General features: G+C 36.6%; 2 protein-coding genes across 4 annotated transcripts in view; one reads left to right on the forward strand and one right to left on the reverse strand.

The window, feature by feature from the left end:
* ero1b (endoplasmic reticulum oxidoreductase 1 beta) overlaps positions 1 to 6,055 on the forward strand; it is a 42,930-nt gene extending 36,875 nt beyond the window's left edge. The window contains exons 9-16 of one of the 2 annotated variants that reach the window (XM_067387611.1): positions 24 to 35; positions 158 to 184; positions 847 to 939; positions 1,590 to 1,836; positions 3,425 to 3,494; positions 3,806 to 3,892; positions 4,292 to 4,425; positions 4,511 to 6,054. In XM_067387611.1, coding sequence (XP_067243712.1) covers positions 24 to 35; positions 158 to 184; positions 847 to 939; positions 1,590 to 1,836; positions 3,425 to 3,494; positions 3,806 to 3,892; positions 4,292 to 4,425; positions 4,511 to 4,571 — 731 coding nt within the window. In that variant the 3' untranslated portion in view covers positions 4,572 to 6,054. Of the gene's footprint in view, positions 1 to 23; positions 36 to 157; positions 185 to 846; positions 940 to 1,589; positions 1,837 to 3,424; positions 3,495 to 3,805; positions 3,893 to 4,291; positions 4,426 to 4,510 lie in introns of both variants that reach the window. The other variant, XM_067387613.1, reaches the window with a different exon arrangement.
* On the reverse strand, positions 5,789 to 15,562 carry gpr137bb (G protein-coupled receptor 137Bb). Of its 2 annotated transcripts, XM_067387615.1 has the most exons (7): positions 13,562 to 15,562; positions 12,014 to 12,063; positions 11,718 to 11,940; positions 10,556 to 10,705; positions 10,355 to 10,483; positions 10,163 to 10,284; positions 5,789 to 8,135 (listed from the first exon to the last, which is right to left on the reverse strand). In XM_067387615.1, the coding sequence occupies exons 1-7, from the start codon at positions 13,931 to 13,933 to the stop codon at positions 8,042 to 8,044; spliced, it is 1,140 nt and encodes a 379-aa protein (XP_067243716.1). In that variant the 5' UTR covers positions 13,934 to 15,562; the 3' UTR covers positions 5,789 to 8,041. The 2 variants fall into 2 exon arrangements, with proteins under 2 accessions (XP_067243716.1, XP_067243715.1); XM_067387614.1 differs by having other exon boundaries at positions 10,355 to 10,705; positions 13,562 to 15,557.
* Positions 15,563 to 15,660: the final 98 nt, after the last annotated feature.

Genomic DNA, 15,660 nt, shown 5'->3' on the forward strand with positions numbered 1-15,660 from the left:
ACTCTCTCTCTCTCTCCTCTCAGGTGATGATGATGGTGAGTTAATATTTGCACACGACACACGACCCATGATGCTCAGCTTCCGCACTGTTCCAGCTGCTCTCAGATCAGTGCAGAAGTGTCCCTGACGCTCAGTAACTCTCGTCTGTCTCTCACAGGTGAAGGATTCTACAAATGGCTGGAAGGTAACTGATGATTTACTCTGTAATCATGATGAAAACACTGAACCGTCCTGCTTCTGTGCTTCTTTTATTAGTGATTTATGAGCAGAAAGCTCTTTTGAGCGCCTGTAGACAAAGCAAACGTAGTTTACATCATAATAGTTGTGCAAATAATGCACACAAATATTTGTTCGGCTCGAGTTTCATGAATGAGGCCTGACGTTTCGCTCGTGTTTTCATACACTAATCTCCTGAAACCGAGAGATGGAGTCATTATTTCAATCATGATCGTGGGCAAGTCCCGACAAATCATAACCTTGACGCTCTTGAAGTGTCGTGAAGAGCGTTTCAGCATGAATCTGTTCTCACCGCTGTGAACATACAGAAGAACAGATGAGGAAATGTTCTCTCTGTGCTCCAACCCGTTTGCTTTGATTAATTCAAATGCACTTTTGCACTTTTACAATTTGAGTCGTCACACAGAAGATGTTTAAACTAACTGTTTAATATTGATCGTGGAAACAAGAAATCCTTTCTTTAGAAACTAACAGATTATGGTTTTCATATATATATATCTATCTCTTATTTTGTAAAAATGTACCATGTGTCAGTGTGTAATGTCAGTCACAGGCGGTGTGTGTGATCATGTGTGTCAGTGTGTTGATGGGCTGATGGTGTGTGTTCAGGTCTGTGTCTGGAGAAGCGTGTTTTCTACCGTCTGATCTCCGGCCTCCACAGCAGCATCAACATCCACCTGTGCGCCGAATACCTGCTGGACGGTAAACAAACACATGCGTGTATCTGTGACCGTGACTGACCGATGTCCTGCACTGACCACTACTGAAAAATCACCTGTTAAAGTGTAAACTAGTGTTCCTCTCAAACCACAACTGTGTTTTTATTTACGGCAAATTAAAATATTCACTTGAAAATGAATGTTCAGTTTTGACCAAAGCGGTTTTGGAGAGTCCGAATCATTGACTGAAATCTGGATTAATGATATTTGAATTGATCTTTCAGTCTGTGATGTTTTCTGTAGCTCCTGCCATCCAATAATCAATAAACTTCGATACTTTAGATATGAAACGGATTTCAGATAATGTCAGTTTTATCACTAAAATTCAGTCAATAAATGTGTTTTTGTGTCTTTAATGTGAACTGATCGTCTCTTCTAGTTACAGCAGCAAATAAACACGAACATCAGAAGGAATGATGAAAGATACAGTACAACTTCCTGTAATGAATCACGTGTTTCAACACTGAAATACGTCAATAAAACAGCTTGAGTCACATTTACTTCATTCAACGACCATAAACTCGATAGTCAGATATAATAGCTGCGTCCTGACACACACACGCACTAGATTACACATTCATTATGTTTTTATTTAACGTGTGTGAATAACCGGTCGTGTTTCTCTGCTCTCAGAGGGCTGGGGGAAGTCCGTCTGGGGTCCAAACGTGCAGGAGTTCCGGCAGCGCTTCGACCCGGCGGAGACCAAGGGCGAGGGCACGCGCCGGCTGAAGAACCTGTACTTCCTGTACCTGATCGAGCTGCGCGCGCTCTCTAAAGTGGCTCCGTACTTCGAGCGCTCCTTCATCAACCTGTACACGGGAAACTCCGAGGAGGATTCGCTGACCAAAGAGCTGCTGCTGCACATCCTCAACGAGACCAAGTGAGACGGCTTACCTCAGTATTTACATATTTATTACACATGCATGTGACAGTAGCTTGATGTTAATCATTTTTCTGATGTGTATAATAATTTAGATCAGTTTTGAGCTCATATTTCCCCCCAGAATATATACTCAAGATAAATATATAAATAAAATTACATAATCATAATTTCTTTTTAATTAAATAATACCTCCAGAAAAAAAACCTTAACCCTTATAGGGTCTTTTTAAACTCCAAACGACATTTCCTAAAATAAAAAAAAATGTTCTCCTCGTCCAAATGACATGAAACTTTGTACAGTTGTTAACACTTTCTTGATCTACAAATAAAAACAAAAATTGGAGTGATATCTTGTTTTTATGTTAGTGTTGAAAAAAAGTCACACTCAGGGTCTCTCCAGAGACCGCAGGCAACAAAATGTAATTTTGTAACAAAATAATTGTGTTTTTTTTTTTTATTATTAAATGTCATTTTACTCAGTTTATTAATGTTTTTACTTCATATTTGTGCAGTTTTTGGAGGATTTTTCATATCTTTTAAATTTATATAAATAAATAAATAAATAAATACATATTTTGTTGAGTAGGTTTTTATACAAAAACAGCTTTTTATGTAAAATTCACTTTATAAAAGGCCCACATTTCTAACTTTCATTCATGGGGATAACATTTGGCATGATAATTAATTTGGCATGGTTTAGTGAGAGATTTTTGCTGGAAAATGCAGTTTTGAAAGTAAAAAATGCTCCACTATTTGCTGTTTGACTGACTGAAAGACTCTTTTCACAAGTATTGTTCAGTTGGATTCATATCTAAATATTATCAAATCACAATTACGACAATAAAAGCTACTTTTTGACAAAGTTTTGCATTAAAAAGTTTGATGTTGATTTTGAGGATGAATTGTCCATTTTCTAAGTGGGATCTCATCATAATGTAACAATATTGAAAAAAAAAGCTTTCCTGTAGCTCAGTGGTTAGAGCGTGGCACTAGCAATGCCAAGGTCATGGGTTCGATCCCAGGGATTGCACATACTCTGATACAAATGTATAAAATAATGCAATGTAAGTCGCTTTGGATAAAAGCGTCTGCCAAATGCATAAATGTCAAATGTCAAAATGTCAATATTGAAAATGGATATATGTATTTATTTGTTTATATAAATTTAAAAGATATGATAAATCCTCCAAAAACTGCACAAATGTGAAGTAAAAACATTAATAAACAGAATAAAATTACATTTGTGTTAAAAAAAAATAAAAATATTAAAAACAATCATTTTGTTACAAAATTACATTTTGTTGCCTGGATTCTCTGGAGACCCTGAATGTACTTCCCAAATGAAGACCGCACAAGGGTTAAAATACAAACAGTATCTGTGTTTCCATCAACATAATTTTGTGATATCACATGAAAAACATGCCAAGAATCTTTATATATCAATAATATTCCAATTTTTCCAACTTTTTTTATACATTCACATTATTTTACACTTTAAACTCTTGATTGATTTAAACAAGGTTCACAGACGTGTTATTAGTCATCAGTCTGTATATATATCTGTGTGTGTGTGTGTGTGTGTGCAGAGCGTTTCCCATGCACTTTGACGAGAGCTCCATGTTTGCTGGCCATAAAATGGAGGCGAAAACACTGAAGGTGAGATGAACAGATCTGGGTCAGTTTCAGTATGATTAAACGTCTCGTTCTGTGATCGTGTTTCTGCAGGTGCTTCTCTTGATCTGACTCGATGCGTGTCGTTCAGTTATCCTCATATCAGATTTGCATGTAGATTTGCATGTGTTCATTTGCGTAGATTACGATTGGAGGAACTTTCTGAACTTGATCTTCAAAACATTCACATGTTTGATATGCTTCATTAATCAGCTTCAGTAAAACTAGATGTGGCAGATGCATGTCTTGTCCAGTAAATGAGTTCAGACTTTAACTTCCTTCATGTGTTTGTTCAGGAGGAGTTCAGGCTTCACTTCAAGAACATCTCTCGGATCATGGACTGCGTCGGCTGCAGTAAATGCCGACTGTGGGGAAAGTTACAGGTAACGTGAAGAGTTGTGATGTGAGAGGAAAATTAAAGGGCTAGTTCACCCAAAAATGACATTTCTGTCATTAATTCCTCACCCTCATGACGTTCCACACCCGTAAGACCTTCGTTCCTCTTCAGATTCTTCGTTCATCTTCTATTCTCGTGGCTTTATAATATTAATATTGAACCACTGTACTCACATGAACTGATTTAAATATGTTTTTAGTACATTAATGGATCTTGAGAGAGGAAATGTCATTGCTGGCTATGCAGATTTCATCAAAAATATCTTAATTTGTGTTCTGAAGATGAACGAAGGTCTTACGGGTGTGGAACAACATGAGGGTGAATAATTAATGACATTATTTTCATTTTTGGGTGAACTAACCCTTTAAATCTGTTTTCCTGTCAGACTCAGGGTCTGGGAACGGCCCTCAGGATCTTGTTCTCGGAGAAGGAAATCAAGAATCTTCCAGAAAACAGTCCGTCCATTGGCTTCCAGCTCACGCGTCAGGAGATCGTGGCTCTGCTCAACGGATTCTCCAGGTAAACGATTGATGAACGCTTATGAGATAGTTTATCAAAAGCAGTAAACTGACGTTCTCCGTCTGTCGTCTCTCTCTCGCTCCAGGCTTTCCACGAGTATAAAGGAATTGCACAACTTCCGGACTCTTCTGAAGGATCATAGGTAACACTCCTCCAGGCCACCAGGTGGCACCAGCCCAGTGGACTCTGCAATAGTCTTATCCAGCCCAGAATAAGGCCCGTCTCAGGGACTGCAGGATTGGCGTCCAGCAGAACCCTTCCTCTAGATCCGATCTCACACCTCCTGCTCTGCTTCAGTGCGTCGAGAATCACGCGAGATCTCTGCTTCCAGCTCCAAAAATACTTCACGCTTTCGTCTCTGCATGTTCAAGCGGACTGTGGTTTTCTACTTCCTCTTCTTTTCTCTGTCAGATTCGACTGCGGTTCGCTGCAGTTCTTCCTGTCGTTCTCTTCGGCTTGTGTGTCTGTTCCTGCTGACTACTGTCACTTCATCACTGCTGAATCTGTTAGTGATCCAGTGAACAAGAACATGTCCAGCTCACATTTGACCTCAAAATCATAAATCTATAAATAGGAAAATGAAGCTTTTGAGGTGAAATATGACCAATTCTTGCCTGTTTTTGTGGGTATTTTTCCATGAATGTGTGAAGTCATTCCTCGTCTGAAGTGAAGACTTCTGGTTCATAGGACCATAGAAATTAATTTTATAAGCTTGAAAGAAGGAAATGTAGCTGATTGTTACACATTTAAGCAACAGATGACAAGCAATAATGTTCAGATTCATCCTCCACAGAAGAAGGAAAGAAAAACACATTTATTAGATGAGTGAAAACGGTCAAATATATCTCAGCCCAAAATTAAAAAGCAAAAAAGCCAGTTATATTTTTGTAATTATCTCTAATTATAAAAATATAATCGATGTGAAATTCACTCATTTTGTTCCACGTCTGGAAAGTTCTTCCTGATTATATTTATAGTTCAGCGTCTCTCGCCTGTTTCAGCTTCATATCTTTGAACACTTGAAAGAGCTGCAGACGTCACGTCCTTCTGTCGCTGTTAAATATAGCTGATCACTGAACGCTGCGGAAACCAGCGCGGGATTCATCTGATGCTGAACAACTGAAGCTTTTGTCTCTTTCAATTCTGCAGGAGTGATTTACTGTACACAGATGAAGAGCAGCTATATGTGTGTGTGTGTGTGTGTGTGTGTGTGTGAGTGTGAGTGTGAGTGTGTGTGAGTGTGAGTGTGTGTGAGTGTGTGTGTGAGTGTGTGTGAGTGTGTGTGTGTGTGAGTGTGTGTGTGAGTGTGTGTGTGTGTGTGTGTGTGTGTGAGAGTGTGTGTGTGTGTGTGTGTGTGTGTGAGTGTGTGTGTGAGTGTGTGTGTGAGTGTGTGTGTGTGTGTGTGTGTGTGTGTGTGTGAGCGCTTCAGCGTGATCCTCTTGTCTGCCTTAATATTTCTGAATAACAGTATGATACTGTAAATACGGCTCGTCGTGACGCTCCTCTGCCTTTCTGACTTGATTTTGAACATTTTCACGCTGTGATCAGATGATGACGACGCTCCTGTTCTGTGTGTTTGTGTCAGGAATATTTATTTAAACAGGAATAAATTGATCTGGTTGCCTCTCAGATTTTTGTCATCTTTCATGTCTTCAGTGTTTGTGCTCTCATTAGTAAGAATCACAGTCTTATTTCAACAGCAAATTTATTTTTTGTAGATGGTGACGAAACGTCCTTATTACAAATCAACAAATGAGAATCACATGTTCCACATGACCAGTGAAATATATAGTGTTTATCATCATGAGTGTCGTTCAATCTCTACTGTTTTCAACAGATAAAGTAACATGAATTCATGCCTTACGCCTGATCGTTATTAATCTATCGGCATCACAAAGTAAAGTGATCATGTTGTGATGTGTGAATATACACTGTCAAACAGCACAGGCCGTGTTCAGAATGTGTGTATGAACACACTCTCGCTGTGTTTTCAGTGTGTGTTACTATCAGGACCTAGAACTTATAACAACCATAATCCACGGTTCACTGCAAAACTCCGTCAAGCCAAAGACGCCTACAGAAGTGACACAGTCCTGTACAAACACACTGACGCAGGAGATGAGAGAAGCTACTCTGAAAAGCTGAAAAAACATTTTTATTCAACGATCCTGACCTCAAACACGTCACCAATTATAAAACATCGTCACCTCAGTCTGCTGGAAATCAACTCTCGCTCTCCACACAACCATCAGCTGCCACGCGTGACGTAATCATGTTGGAAAGGTCACGCGTGACGTAATCATGTTGGAAAGGTCACGCGTGACGTAATCATGTTGGAAAGGTCACGCGTGACGTAATCATGTTGGAAAGGTCACGCGTGACGTAATCATGTTGGAAAGGTCACGCGTGACGTAGGCGGAAGTACTGAGTGAGTGAACGTGCAAAGACTAAATCAACGGCCTTTACAAAAAAAACAACGATGTTGAAACACTGGATCAGTACGTCACGCGTGACCTTTCCAACATGATTACGTCACGCGTGGAGCATCACAGAGCAGTGCAAGACGAGCATTTGTGGTTAAAAAGTATATAATGTTTATTTTTTTTAGTAAATGTCCGATGGTTTCTCTAGATGAGACTCTTATTCCTCGTCTGGGATCATGTAGAGCTCTTTGAAGCTGCACTGAAACTGACATTTGGACCTTCAACCCGTTGAACCCCAGTGAAGTCCACTATATGGAGAAACATCCTGGAATGATTTCCTCAAAAACCTTCATTTCTTTTCGACTGAAGAAAGAAAGGCATGAACATCATGGATGACATGGAGGAGAGTAAATATTTAGGAAATTTTAACTCTGACGTGAACTAATCCTTTAAAAAGTGTCCACTTTCGAACACTTTCTTTGCTTTCAAAGTGTTAAATGTCATGTGATCAAATGTGTTTCAAACAGCCTACTGACCTAATCCGAAAGCATTATAGGAAGCGCTCTAGCCAGACAGGATTTAATCTTTGTCGACTGAAGACCCAAGTTTGGTCTGAAGATGATAAATGTACCCAGCACCATGTTCTCTCGCTGTTCCTGATTTCTAACACATCTAACGTTCGGCCGGTCTCGCGGCTGTCAGAGCAGAAATGAACGCTGAGGTTCTCCGTATGTTTTCTGTCATGTAAACTGGGTGAGCTTATTTCATCCATTAGATCGAAAGATCTGAAAAAACCCAAACATTTACCCGCAACTAGACCCTCCCCTCGAAGAAGTGTTTGAAGAGACGGATTAAAGCTCCAGGTGTAAACGGGAATGTGTCTCCCTTATCTGCTTGGATCGGTTGGGTTAATAGCAGGAGTAAACCGAGCTCTTTGCTGAGAACGAGTGCGTCGTACTGCATTCTGAACACAGCCTCGTTTAGAGCCTTCGTTACTCTGACCGTGGTTGCCATGACGATGCACATTGCTCTGGAGTTGGTTGCCATGGTGACTCACACTTACAATGCGTCGTCTCTATTACGTATTGAGCTTCCAGCGGCTCGTGTGTGTGTGTGTGTGTGTGTGTGTGTGTGTCGGCGGGTTAAAGTGCGGTGCGGTTCAGATTTACAGAGCTGCAGCATCAGTGGAAACGTTAACGGTTTAGTGCTGCTGTTGCCAAGGGCGACCGCTGATCGTCTCCTCCCAGATGGACCAGGAAGCTGCTGCTGCTCCAGTCCGTCGATAAACTGGACAGAGAGAAAGTGTGTGAATCACTCACTCCAGTGCTCCTCAATCACGCGTTTCTAATGCTTCTGTATATATAATATAATATAAATATTATTTTATATAATATATATAATTTTTTTGTTTAATTTTTTGTATTTTTAGTCATTTATATTTTAAGAATATTTATATTATTATGATTTTAATTATCTTTCTTTATTGTTTATTTTAAAATGACTTTATTTGAATTTTAAGTTTTTTTATGATTTAATATTTTTAGCATATGTTTTGTTTATTCTTTTAAATTATTTTTATTTAAACTTTTAGTGCATTTTACTTAACTAATTAATTTAATTTTATATTTTTATGATTAAATTCATTTTCAGTAAGTTTATTTTGATTTTTGAATTATTTTAATTATACATTTTTATTATTTAATTTTAGTGTTTTATTTAAATTTTTTATTTTAAAATTATGTTTTAATTTTACATTTTTGTTTTAATATTTTTTTATTTTAAAAGTTTTTTATATATATATATTTATTATATATATATAATTTTGTTACAACAATAAATCTGGATTCATCAAATATCAAACTTAAGGAAAATGTCTGAAAGTTTATGAATCAGACCCATATTAATTTTTTATGTTTTTAGTGTCATCAGAAGCTCATTAAAAATCAAATTAAAGAAAATGCTAAAATAATTTTTTTATGATTTTATTCTAAAAAAATAACTAAGGAATGAAAATGAGCCTTTCTAACGTTGCTTTAATGACAAGCAGGTAAACAAATAAAATATTTCATCTTTTTTAGTAAGTGTTTTTATCATGATTTTATAATTATTTATTTGAATTGACATTATTAAAGGTGCCCTAGAATCAGAATTTGAATTTATCTCGGCATAGTTGAATATCAAGAGTTCAGTACATGGAAATGACATACAGTGAGTCTCAAACTCCATTGTTTCCTCCTTCTTATATAAATCTCATTTGTTTAAAAGACCTCCGGAAAACACTCGGATCTCAACATAACACCGACTGGATCATTAATATGTACACCCCCAATATTTGCATATGCCAGCCCATGTTCAAGGCATTACACAAGGGCAGCCTGTATTAACGTCTGGATCTGTGCACAGCTGAATCATCAGACTAGGTAAGCAAGCAAGAACAACAGCGAAAAATGGCAGATGGAGCAATAATAACTGACATGATCCATGATCACATGATATTTTTAGTGATATTTGTAAACTGTCTGTCTTTCTAAATGTTTCGTTAGCATGTTGCTAATGTACTGTTAAATGTGGTTAAAGTTACCATCGTTTCTTACTGTATTCACGGAGACAAGAGCCGTCGCTATTTTCATTATTAAACACTTGCAGTCTGTATAATTCATAAACACAACTTCATTCTTTATAAATCTCTCCAACAGTGTGTAATGTTAGCTTTAGCCACGGAGCACTATCAAACTCATTCAGAATCAAATGTAAACATCCAAATAAATACTATACTCACATGATCCGACGCATGCATGACGAACATCTTGTAAAGATCCATTTGAGGGTTATATTAGCTGTGTGAACTTTGTAAATGCACTGTAATATAGTCAAGAGCTGGTGGGGCAGAGGAAGCGCATCTCTTAAAGGGGCCATACTGAAAAAATCTGTGCATAGTTAATGATGCCCCAAAATAGGCAGCTAAAAAAATTAATAAAAAAAATCTATGGGGTATTTTGAGCTGAAACTTCACAGACACATTCAGGGGACACCTTAGACTTATATTACATCTTGTGAAAAAACAATCTAGGGCACCTTTAAGATTTAATTAACTTTCAGTAACTTTAAATTTTGAAATTCTCAATAATGCTGTTTTGTAGTCGTTACTGCATTAAAACTGGTAAATTACTGCTATTTTTATATATATCCATATATATATACATATCTTGATATATATATCCTTAAACTTGTTAATTTTTTCTCAGGTTTTTGGGTTCAGTGTTGATAATCTCAGGGTCAAAGGGTCATAGGGTCATAGGGTGTCGGTGGGTCACCTGGTTGAGCTGGTCACCGGGTGGGGCGGCCAGGCTAAATCATCGTCGCTGTCGTAGCGTCTGGGATTGTCGAAGAAGTACGGCCGGTTGGAGAAGACGTGGCTGGGAATGGCAGATCCGCTCTGGAAGCAACAGATCACACTTAGACTGGGATCCGCAGAGGAAGAGCGTTCCTCGTGTCGCTCCACTCACCCGCTCCTGCGCCGGTCTGCGCACCCGGAAGAAGAACACCACCAGAGACGTGGGCAGCAGCTCCCAGACGAACAGAATCACTCCGAACACCACGTACCCGGCGTCGCCCAGACTGGAGCGCAGGTCCGCCTGCGGAAGCACAGACAAGAGCGGCTCGACGTCTGCGTGAACACGTGACCGGGACAGACGAGCGCCACCCACCTGATCCGACACGTTGTACCAGTCGTAGTCGAAGGAGTTTATGGTCTGGATGTCGGTGAGAGCCAGAACCACCAGATTATAACAGGCCCGCGACGCGTACAGGAAGATCACGGTGAGGCCGATCAGGGTCACCTGACACACCGACGTGCCCTGAGACACACAGGAAACACATGACATTATTTATTTATTTATGTCCTTTTCTTGAAGTCCCTCTAAGATTTTAAGGCAATATTTCAATGATCTATTATTGTCGGCTAATGGTCACATGACATTTCATATTGCTTTAGTACATGTTTTATTTTACATCATTTATTTTAATTTTAATTGAATTTTAAATTATTTACATTTTACATTAATTAAAAAAATTATTTTACATTTTAATTTTTTTGTTTAATTTTTAGTATTTTTAGAAATTTGTATTTTAAAATTATTTTAAATTTAATTTTTTTGTTTTTATTTTAAAATGACAATTTGAAATTTAAGTTTTTTTATGATTTAATATTTTTTGTAAGTTTTACTTTTATTTTTTTAAGTTATTTAAATTGTATTACATTTTTATGATTTAATTAACTACATTTGTTTTAATTAATATTTTAATGTTTTTTACTTTATTTAACATTTTTATGATCTAATTAATTTAAGTGTTTTATTTTGATTATTTCATTTTACAAATTATTTTGTAATTTTACATCTTTATGATTTAATTAATATTGTAATAGTGTTTTTTGTTTTTTATTATTTTAATTTTAAATTGTTTATGATTTAATACATTTTTAGTAATTAAAATTTTTTGTTTTTATATTTTAAAATTACTTATTTTTAAAATGATTTTTTAATTATTTTTTTGTTTTAATTAATATTTTAATAAGCATTTTATTTTTACAATTTAATTTTTAGTTTTAGTTTAATTCTTTTATTTAAAAAATTATTTAATCTTACAATTTTATGATTTAATTAATACTTAATATTTGTTTTTTTTTTGTTTGTTTTTTACATTTTTACAAATTTTTAGTAAGTGTTTATTTTACATTTATTTCATTTGAAAATGTAATAATACATCTTTATTTAATCATTTTATTTTGCAATTTTGATTGTTATAATTTTTGTTTTATTAGGAACCCTGATAATGTCCCACAGGAAGTCTGATTCTGTCAGATCTTGCCTTGGACTCCAGGTAGATGCTGGCGAGGGACATCTTGGCCACCTTGTAGAGGCAGACGGCCAGCGAGACGGCGCAGAGGACGAAGAGCGAGTCGTTGATGGTGACGCGCACCAGGACGATGGTCTTGACCTGCGCGTCGGTCATCTTCACCAGCAGCGCACACGTCAGGTTGACCAGCAGGAACAGCAGACTCACGCCGACGAACAGCAGATACAGAGGAAACCTGCAGAAGACCAGATACAGTGATGAAGATGAGGAGGAGGAGGACAGACGAGAACATCAGTGTAAGGACTCACTTATATTTCAGCAGGTGAGGAGAGAACTTCGACTTCGCCTTGAAGAAAACCTGCAAAACAAGCAGATTCATGAGCTCCGTATCAGTTCGCAGTTTTCATCATCATTTATTTCATTAGCTTATTGTTTTTTTAATATTGCTATTTATGTTTAAAAGATAAATATATATATATATAATGTATAATTACATTAATAAAAGTTTCAATATTGCAATAATTCAACACATTTGCATGTTCCTGGTTAATAGTCACATGACATGCAGGTCAACAAATAAAATATTTTGTCTTTTTTAGTAGGTTATTTATTTTTATACTTGTTTTTATTTTAATTTGACATTTTCATGATTTCATTCATTTAGTTGAAAAGGTTCATTGATTAGTTAGCATCAGCTGAATCATCATTAATCTCTGACGTCTGTCCGGTTTCATTCTGCTCAGCATCTTCAGCGTCTGCCGTCATCATCATCATCGTCACATGACGCAGTCTCATGTAGGTCACACATGCAGGAACACGTGCAGCTCTACATGTGTACAGTAGATTTCAGTTCAATATCATATAAAACCGTATAATACAGAAATAATGTCTTACTAGAGGCCAGAATCACATGAGCTGCTCTAGATGATTGAAAATCTCCGGAGATTCATTTGCATAAGAGTATTCGCATTTTACATTTTTATGACTTTTTTTGCATTTCGTTTGTTTTTGTCTAAAAATGATTTACATTTTACATTATGATTTAATTAATTTTTAGTTTTTTATTTTGATTGGTTTTATTTTTAAAAAATGTTTATTTTTTAATTTTGTTTTATTTTTATTGTTTTAATTAATAAATATTTACATTATACATTATGATTTTATTAATTTTTCATTTATTTTCAATCAAATTCAGTTTTGATTTTATTAAAAAATATATTTATGTAGTTTATTTTACATATTTATGTTTTTTTATTTAATTTTACTATTTTTTATTATGTAGTTTTACTTTACGTTTTTATGATTTAATTTTTTGTTTTTTATTTAAAATTATTTACATTTTACATTATGATTTAATTACTTTTAGTGATTTGTTTTAAAAAAATATTTAAAAATGATTTATGTATTCATTTAACATTTTTATGATTTATTTTTAGTGTTTTGTTTTGATTGTTTTTATTTAAAAAAAAAATATTTGTAGTTTTACATTTTTATGATTTAATTAAATTTTTCCGTTTTTTTATTTTTATTGTTTTTATTTTTAAATTTTTAACATTGATTAAACAATTTGACATACATTTTTATCATTTTATTAATTATTGGTTTTTCATTAACCTTTTGGCTGGAATAAAGTATATTATTATATATTTTAAAAGATGTCTTACTATTATTATTATATATAATAGTATATTATATATTAAAATTTAAAGCATATTTAATTCAGGATTTTTTATGCAAGTTTATTATAACTCTACTCGTCTAGAAACCGGTGAATCACATCAGTATCTCTAGCTCCAGACTTCCTGTAAATGATGTGAGATCTGAGGCGTGTGATGTGGAGTGGCGTCTGGACTGACCTGAGCGCAGTACAGGTTCATCAGGCTGAGCGTGAAGAACTGCAGGCAGACGGGGAAGCAGTAGAGCAGCCAGAAGCAGAAGGGTCCGAGCGCGTTGGCCGTCACGCAGTCCCTGAAGTAGAAGGAGAAGAGCAGCGCGCGCAGAGCCGCCCACAGCAGACACAGGAACAGGAACGCCGTCTGGTAGCTGAAGCGCTTGTGCCGGTAGCGCAGCACCAGCCACAGCTGAGCGTAGATGAAGGCGAACAGGACGGAGTAGAAGACGGTGTAGGCGAGCGTCAGGCCCAGCTTCACGTAGGGAGGGATGGCGGGGCTGAGAGTCGGAGGAGACAGAGAGGCGTTCGCTGCGGTCGCTCCCTGCTGACGCTCCATCACGGATGATCTGCTCTCAGCGGCTCCGTCCGTCTGTCTCCATCAGCCTCGGGGAATCAGCGGCTGCAGTCGTGAGGAGAGCCTGCAGAAGAGACGGAGCATGTGACCGGGATGCGGGGAATCTGATTGGCTCTGTGGTGTGAGGAGAGAGAGAGAGGGGTGGAATTCATTTCCTTCCGCAGCTTCATCTCTCTTTAGGAAAAGGATGCAAGTGACACATTTATTTAAATGATTGGTCCCACTTTATATTAAGTGGCCTTAACTTCTATGTACTTACATCAAAAAATAAGTACAATGTAATTATTGGGTTCATATTGAATTGCAAAACTCTATTGCTGCTATTGAGGTGGATACGGGTACGGTTAGGGACAGGTTTGGTGGTATGGGTAGGTTTAAGGGTTAAGGGATGGGTCAACAGTGTAATTATAAATGTAATGACAGAAATTAATTACAGATGTAATTACTTGCATGTGTTTTAAAAATATAAGTACAATGTAAAAACATGTATGAACACAATAAGTACATTGTATCAAATGATTAATTTAAATGTAAGTACATAATAGTAAAGGCCACGTAATATAAAGTGGGTCCAAATGATTTGTTGATCCAAAAAATTAATTAATTAAAAGACCATTATTGTGACAATTTCATGACAATTCAGCAAATTCTTCATTTAATTCTTCAAGGGAAAAAGTCACATCTTAATTGTAAACAAAATATCAAAACAAATTAATTTAATGTTTACTTGTTTTGTGGAGAAATATTTCCCATTCGTTCTTTTTCTCTCACAGTGATGCTGCATGATTGTGTCATAATGTGATTGGTTCAGTAATGTCACACGTCACCAGCAGAGGGCGATAATTAAACACCAAAAAGAATATGTGAACATTTCTCTAGTGACAATGTGACTAAAACCCTTCAGAGAATCTGATAACAGAAGAAGTGATGATGTGAGTCTGTGATCAGATCCATAACTCCTGGTAAAGGTCAAAGGTTAGAGCAGTTATGGAAGCGTTTACAGCGCTAAAAGCTGTTGAACATGTGACTAAACAGGACATTCCTATACGTTTCTGCAGATGTGAGACATAATTGTGCCTCTGTGAGACACAAATATGTGCTGAGAATGTTTAAGAACATTATTTCTGAATGTTTTCTAAATGTTTTCTAGGTTATGTGAACGTTAAGGGATTTAAAAATTTTACAAACATTATGGGAACGTTACTTGAATGTTCTCTGAACGTTTAAAAAATGTTAGATGAATGTCCAACTAAAACGCTCCATGAACAATGTATAAATATTAAATGTTTTTGTACTAACGTTTTGACAACATTGTTAAAGTCCAGACAACTTTGTGCGATCTATTAACGTTACGGGAAGAACGTTTGTTCGTAACTTTGAGAGAACCTGTTAGCTGGGGAATGCTGGATTCATAATGGTCTGACTGTGGGAAAGGCTCAGAAACTGAGAAGAGTTATTCAATAATTTCAGGTTGTGAAGTGAGGATTGATCGTGTGTCACTGTAAGTGCCCTCAGAAGTGCACTGACTCCCACAGGCTCCAGGCAGAGGCGGCTCACATCTGGACAGGGGTGGGGTGGACAGAGCCCTTTGTGTTTTCACAAATATGGTTTAGCGAACTCTAGCACAAATATTATGGCGGTGTAGCCTCCCACATGAAAAAATACTATAGTCATTTATAGTAAATACCATAGTGTTTTTGAACCATACT

Source organism: Chanodichthys erythropterus, chromosome 6 (assembly GCF_024489055.1).
Source record: "Chanodichthys erythropterus isolate Z2021 chromosome 6, ASM2448905v1, whole genome shotgun sequence".
NCBI lineage: Eukaryota > Metazoa > Chordata > Actinopteri > Cypriniformes > Xenocyprididae > Chanodichthys > Chanodichthys erythropterus.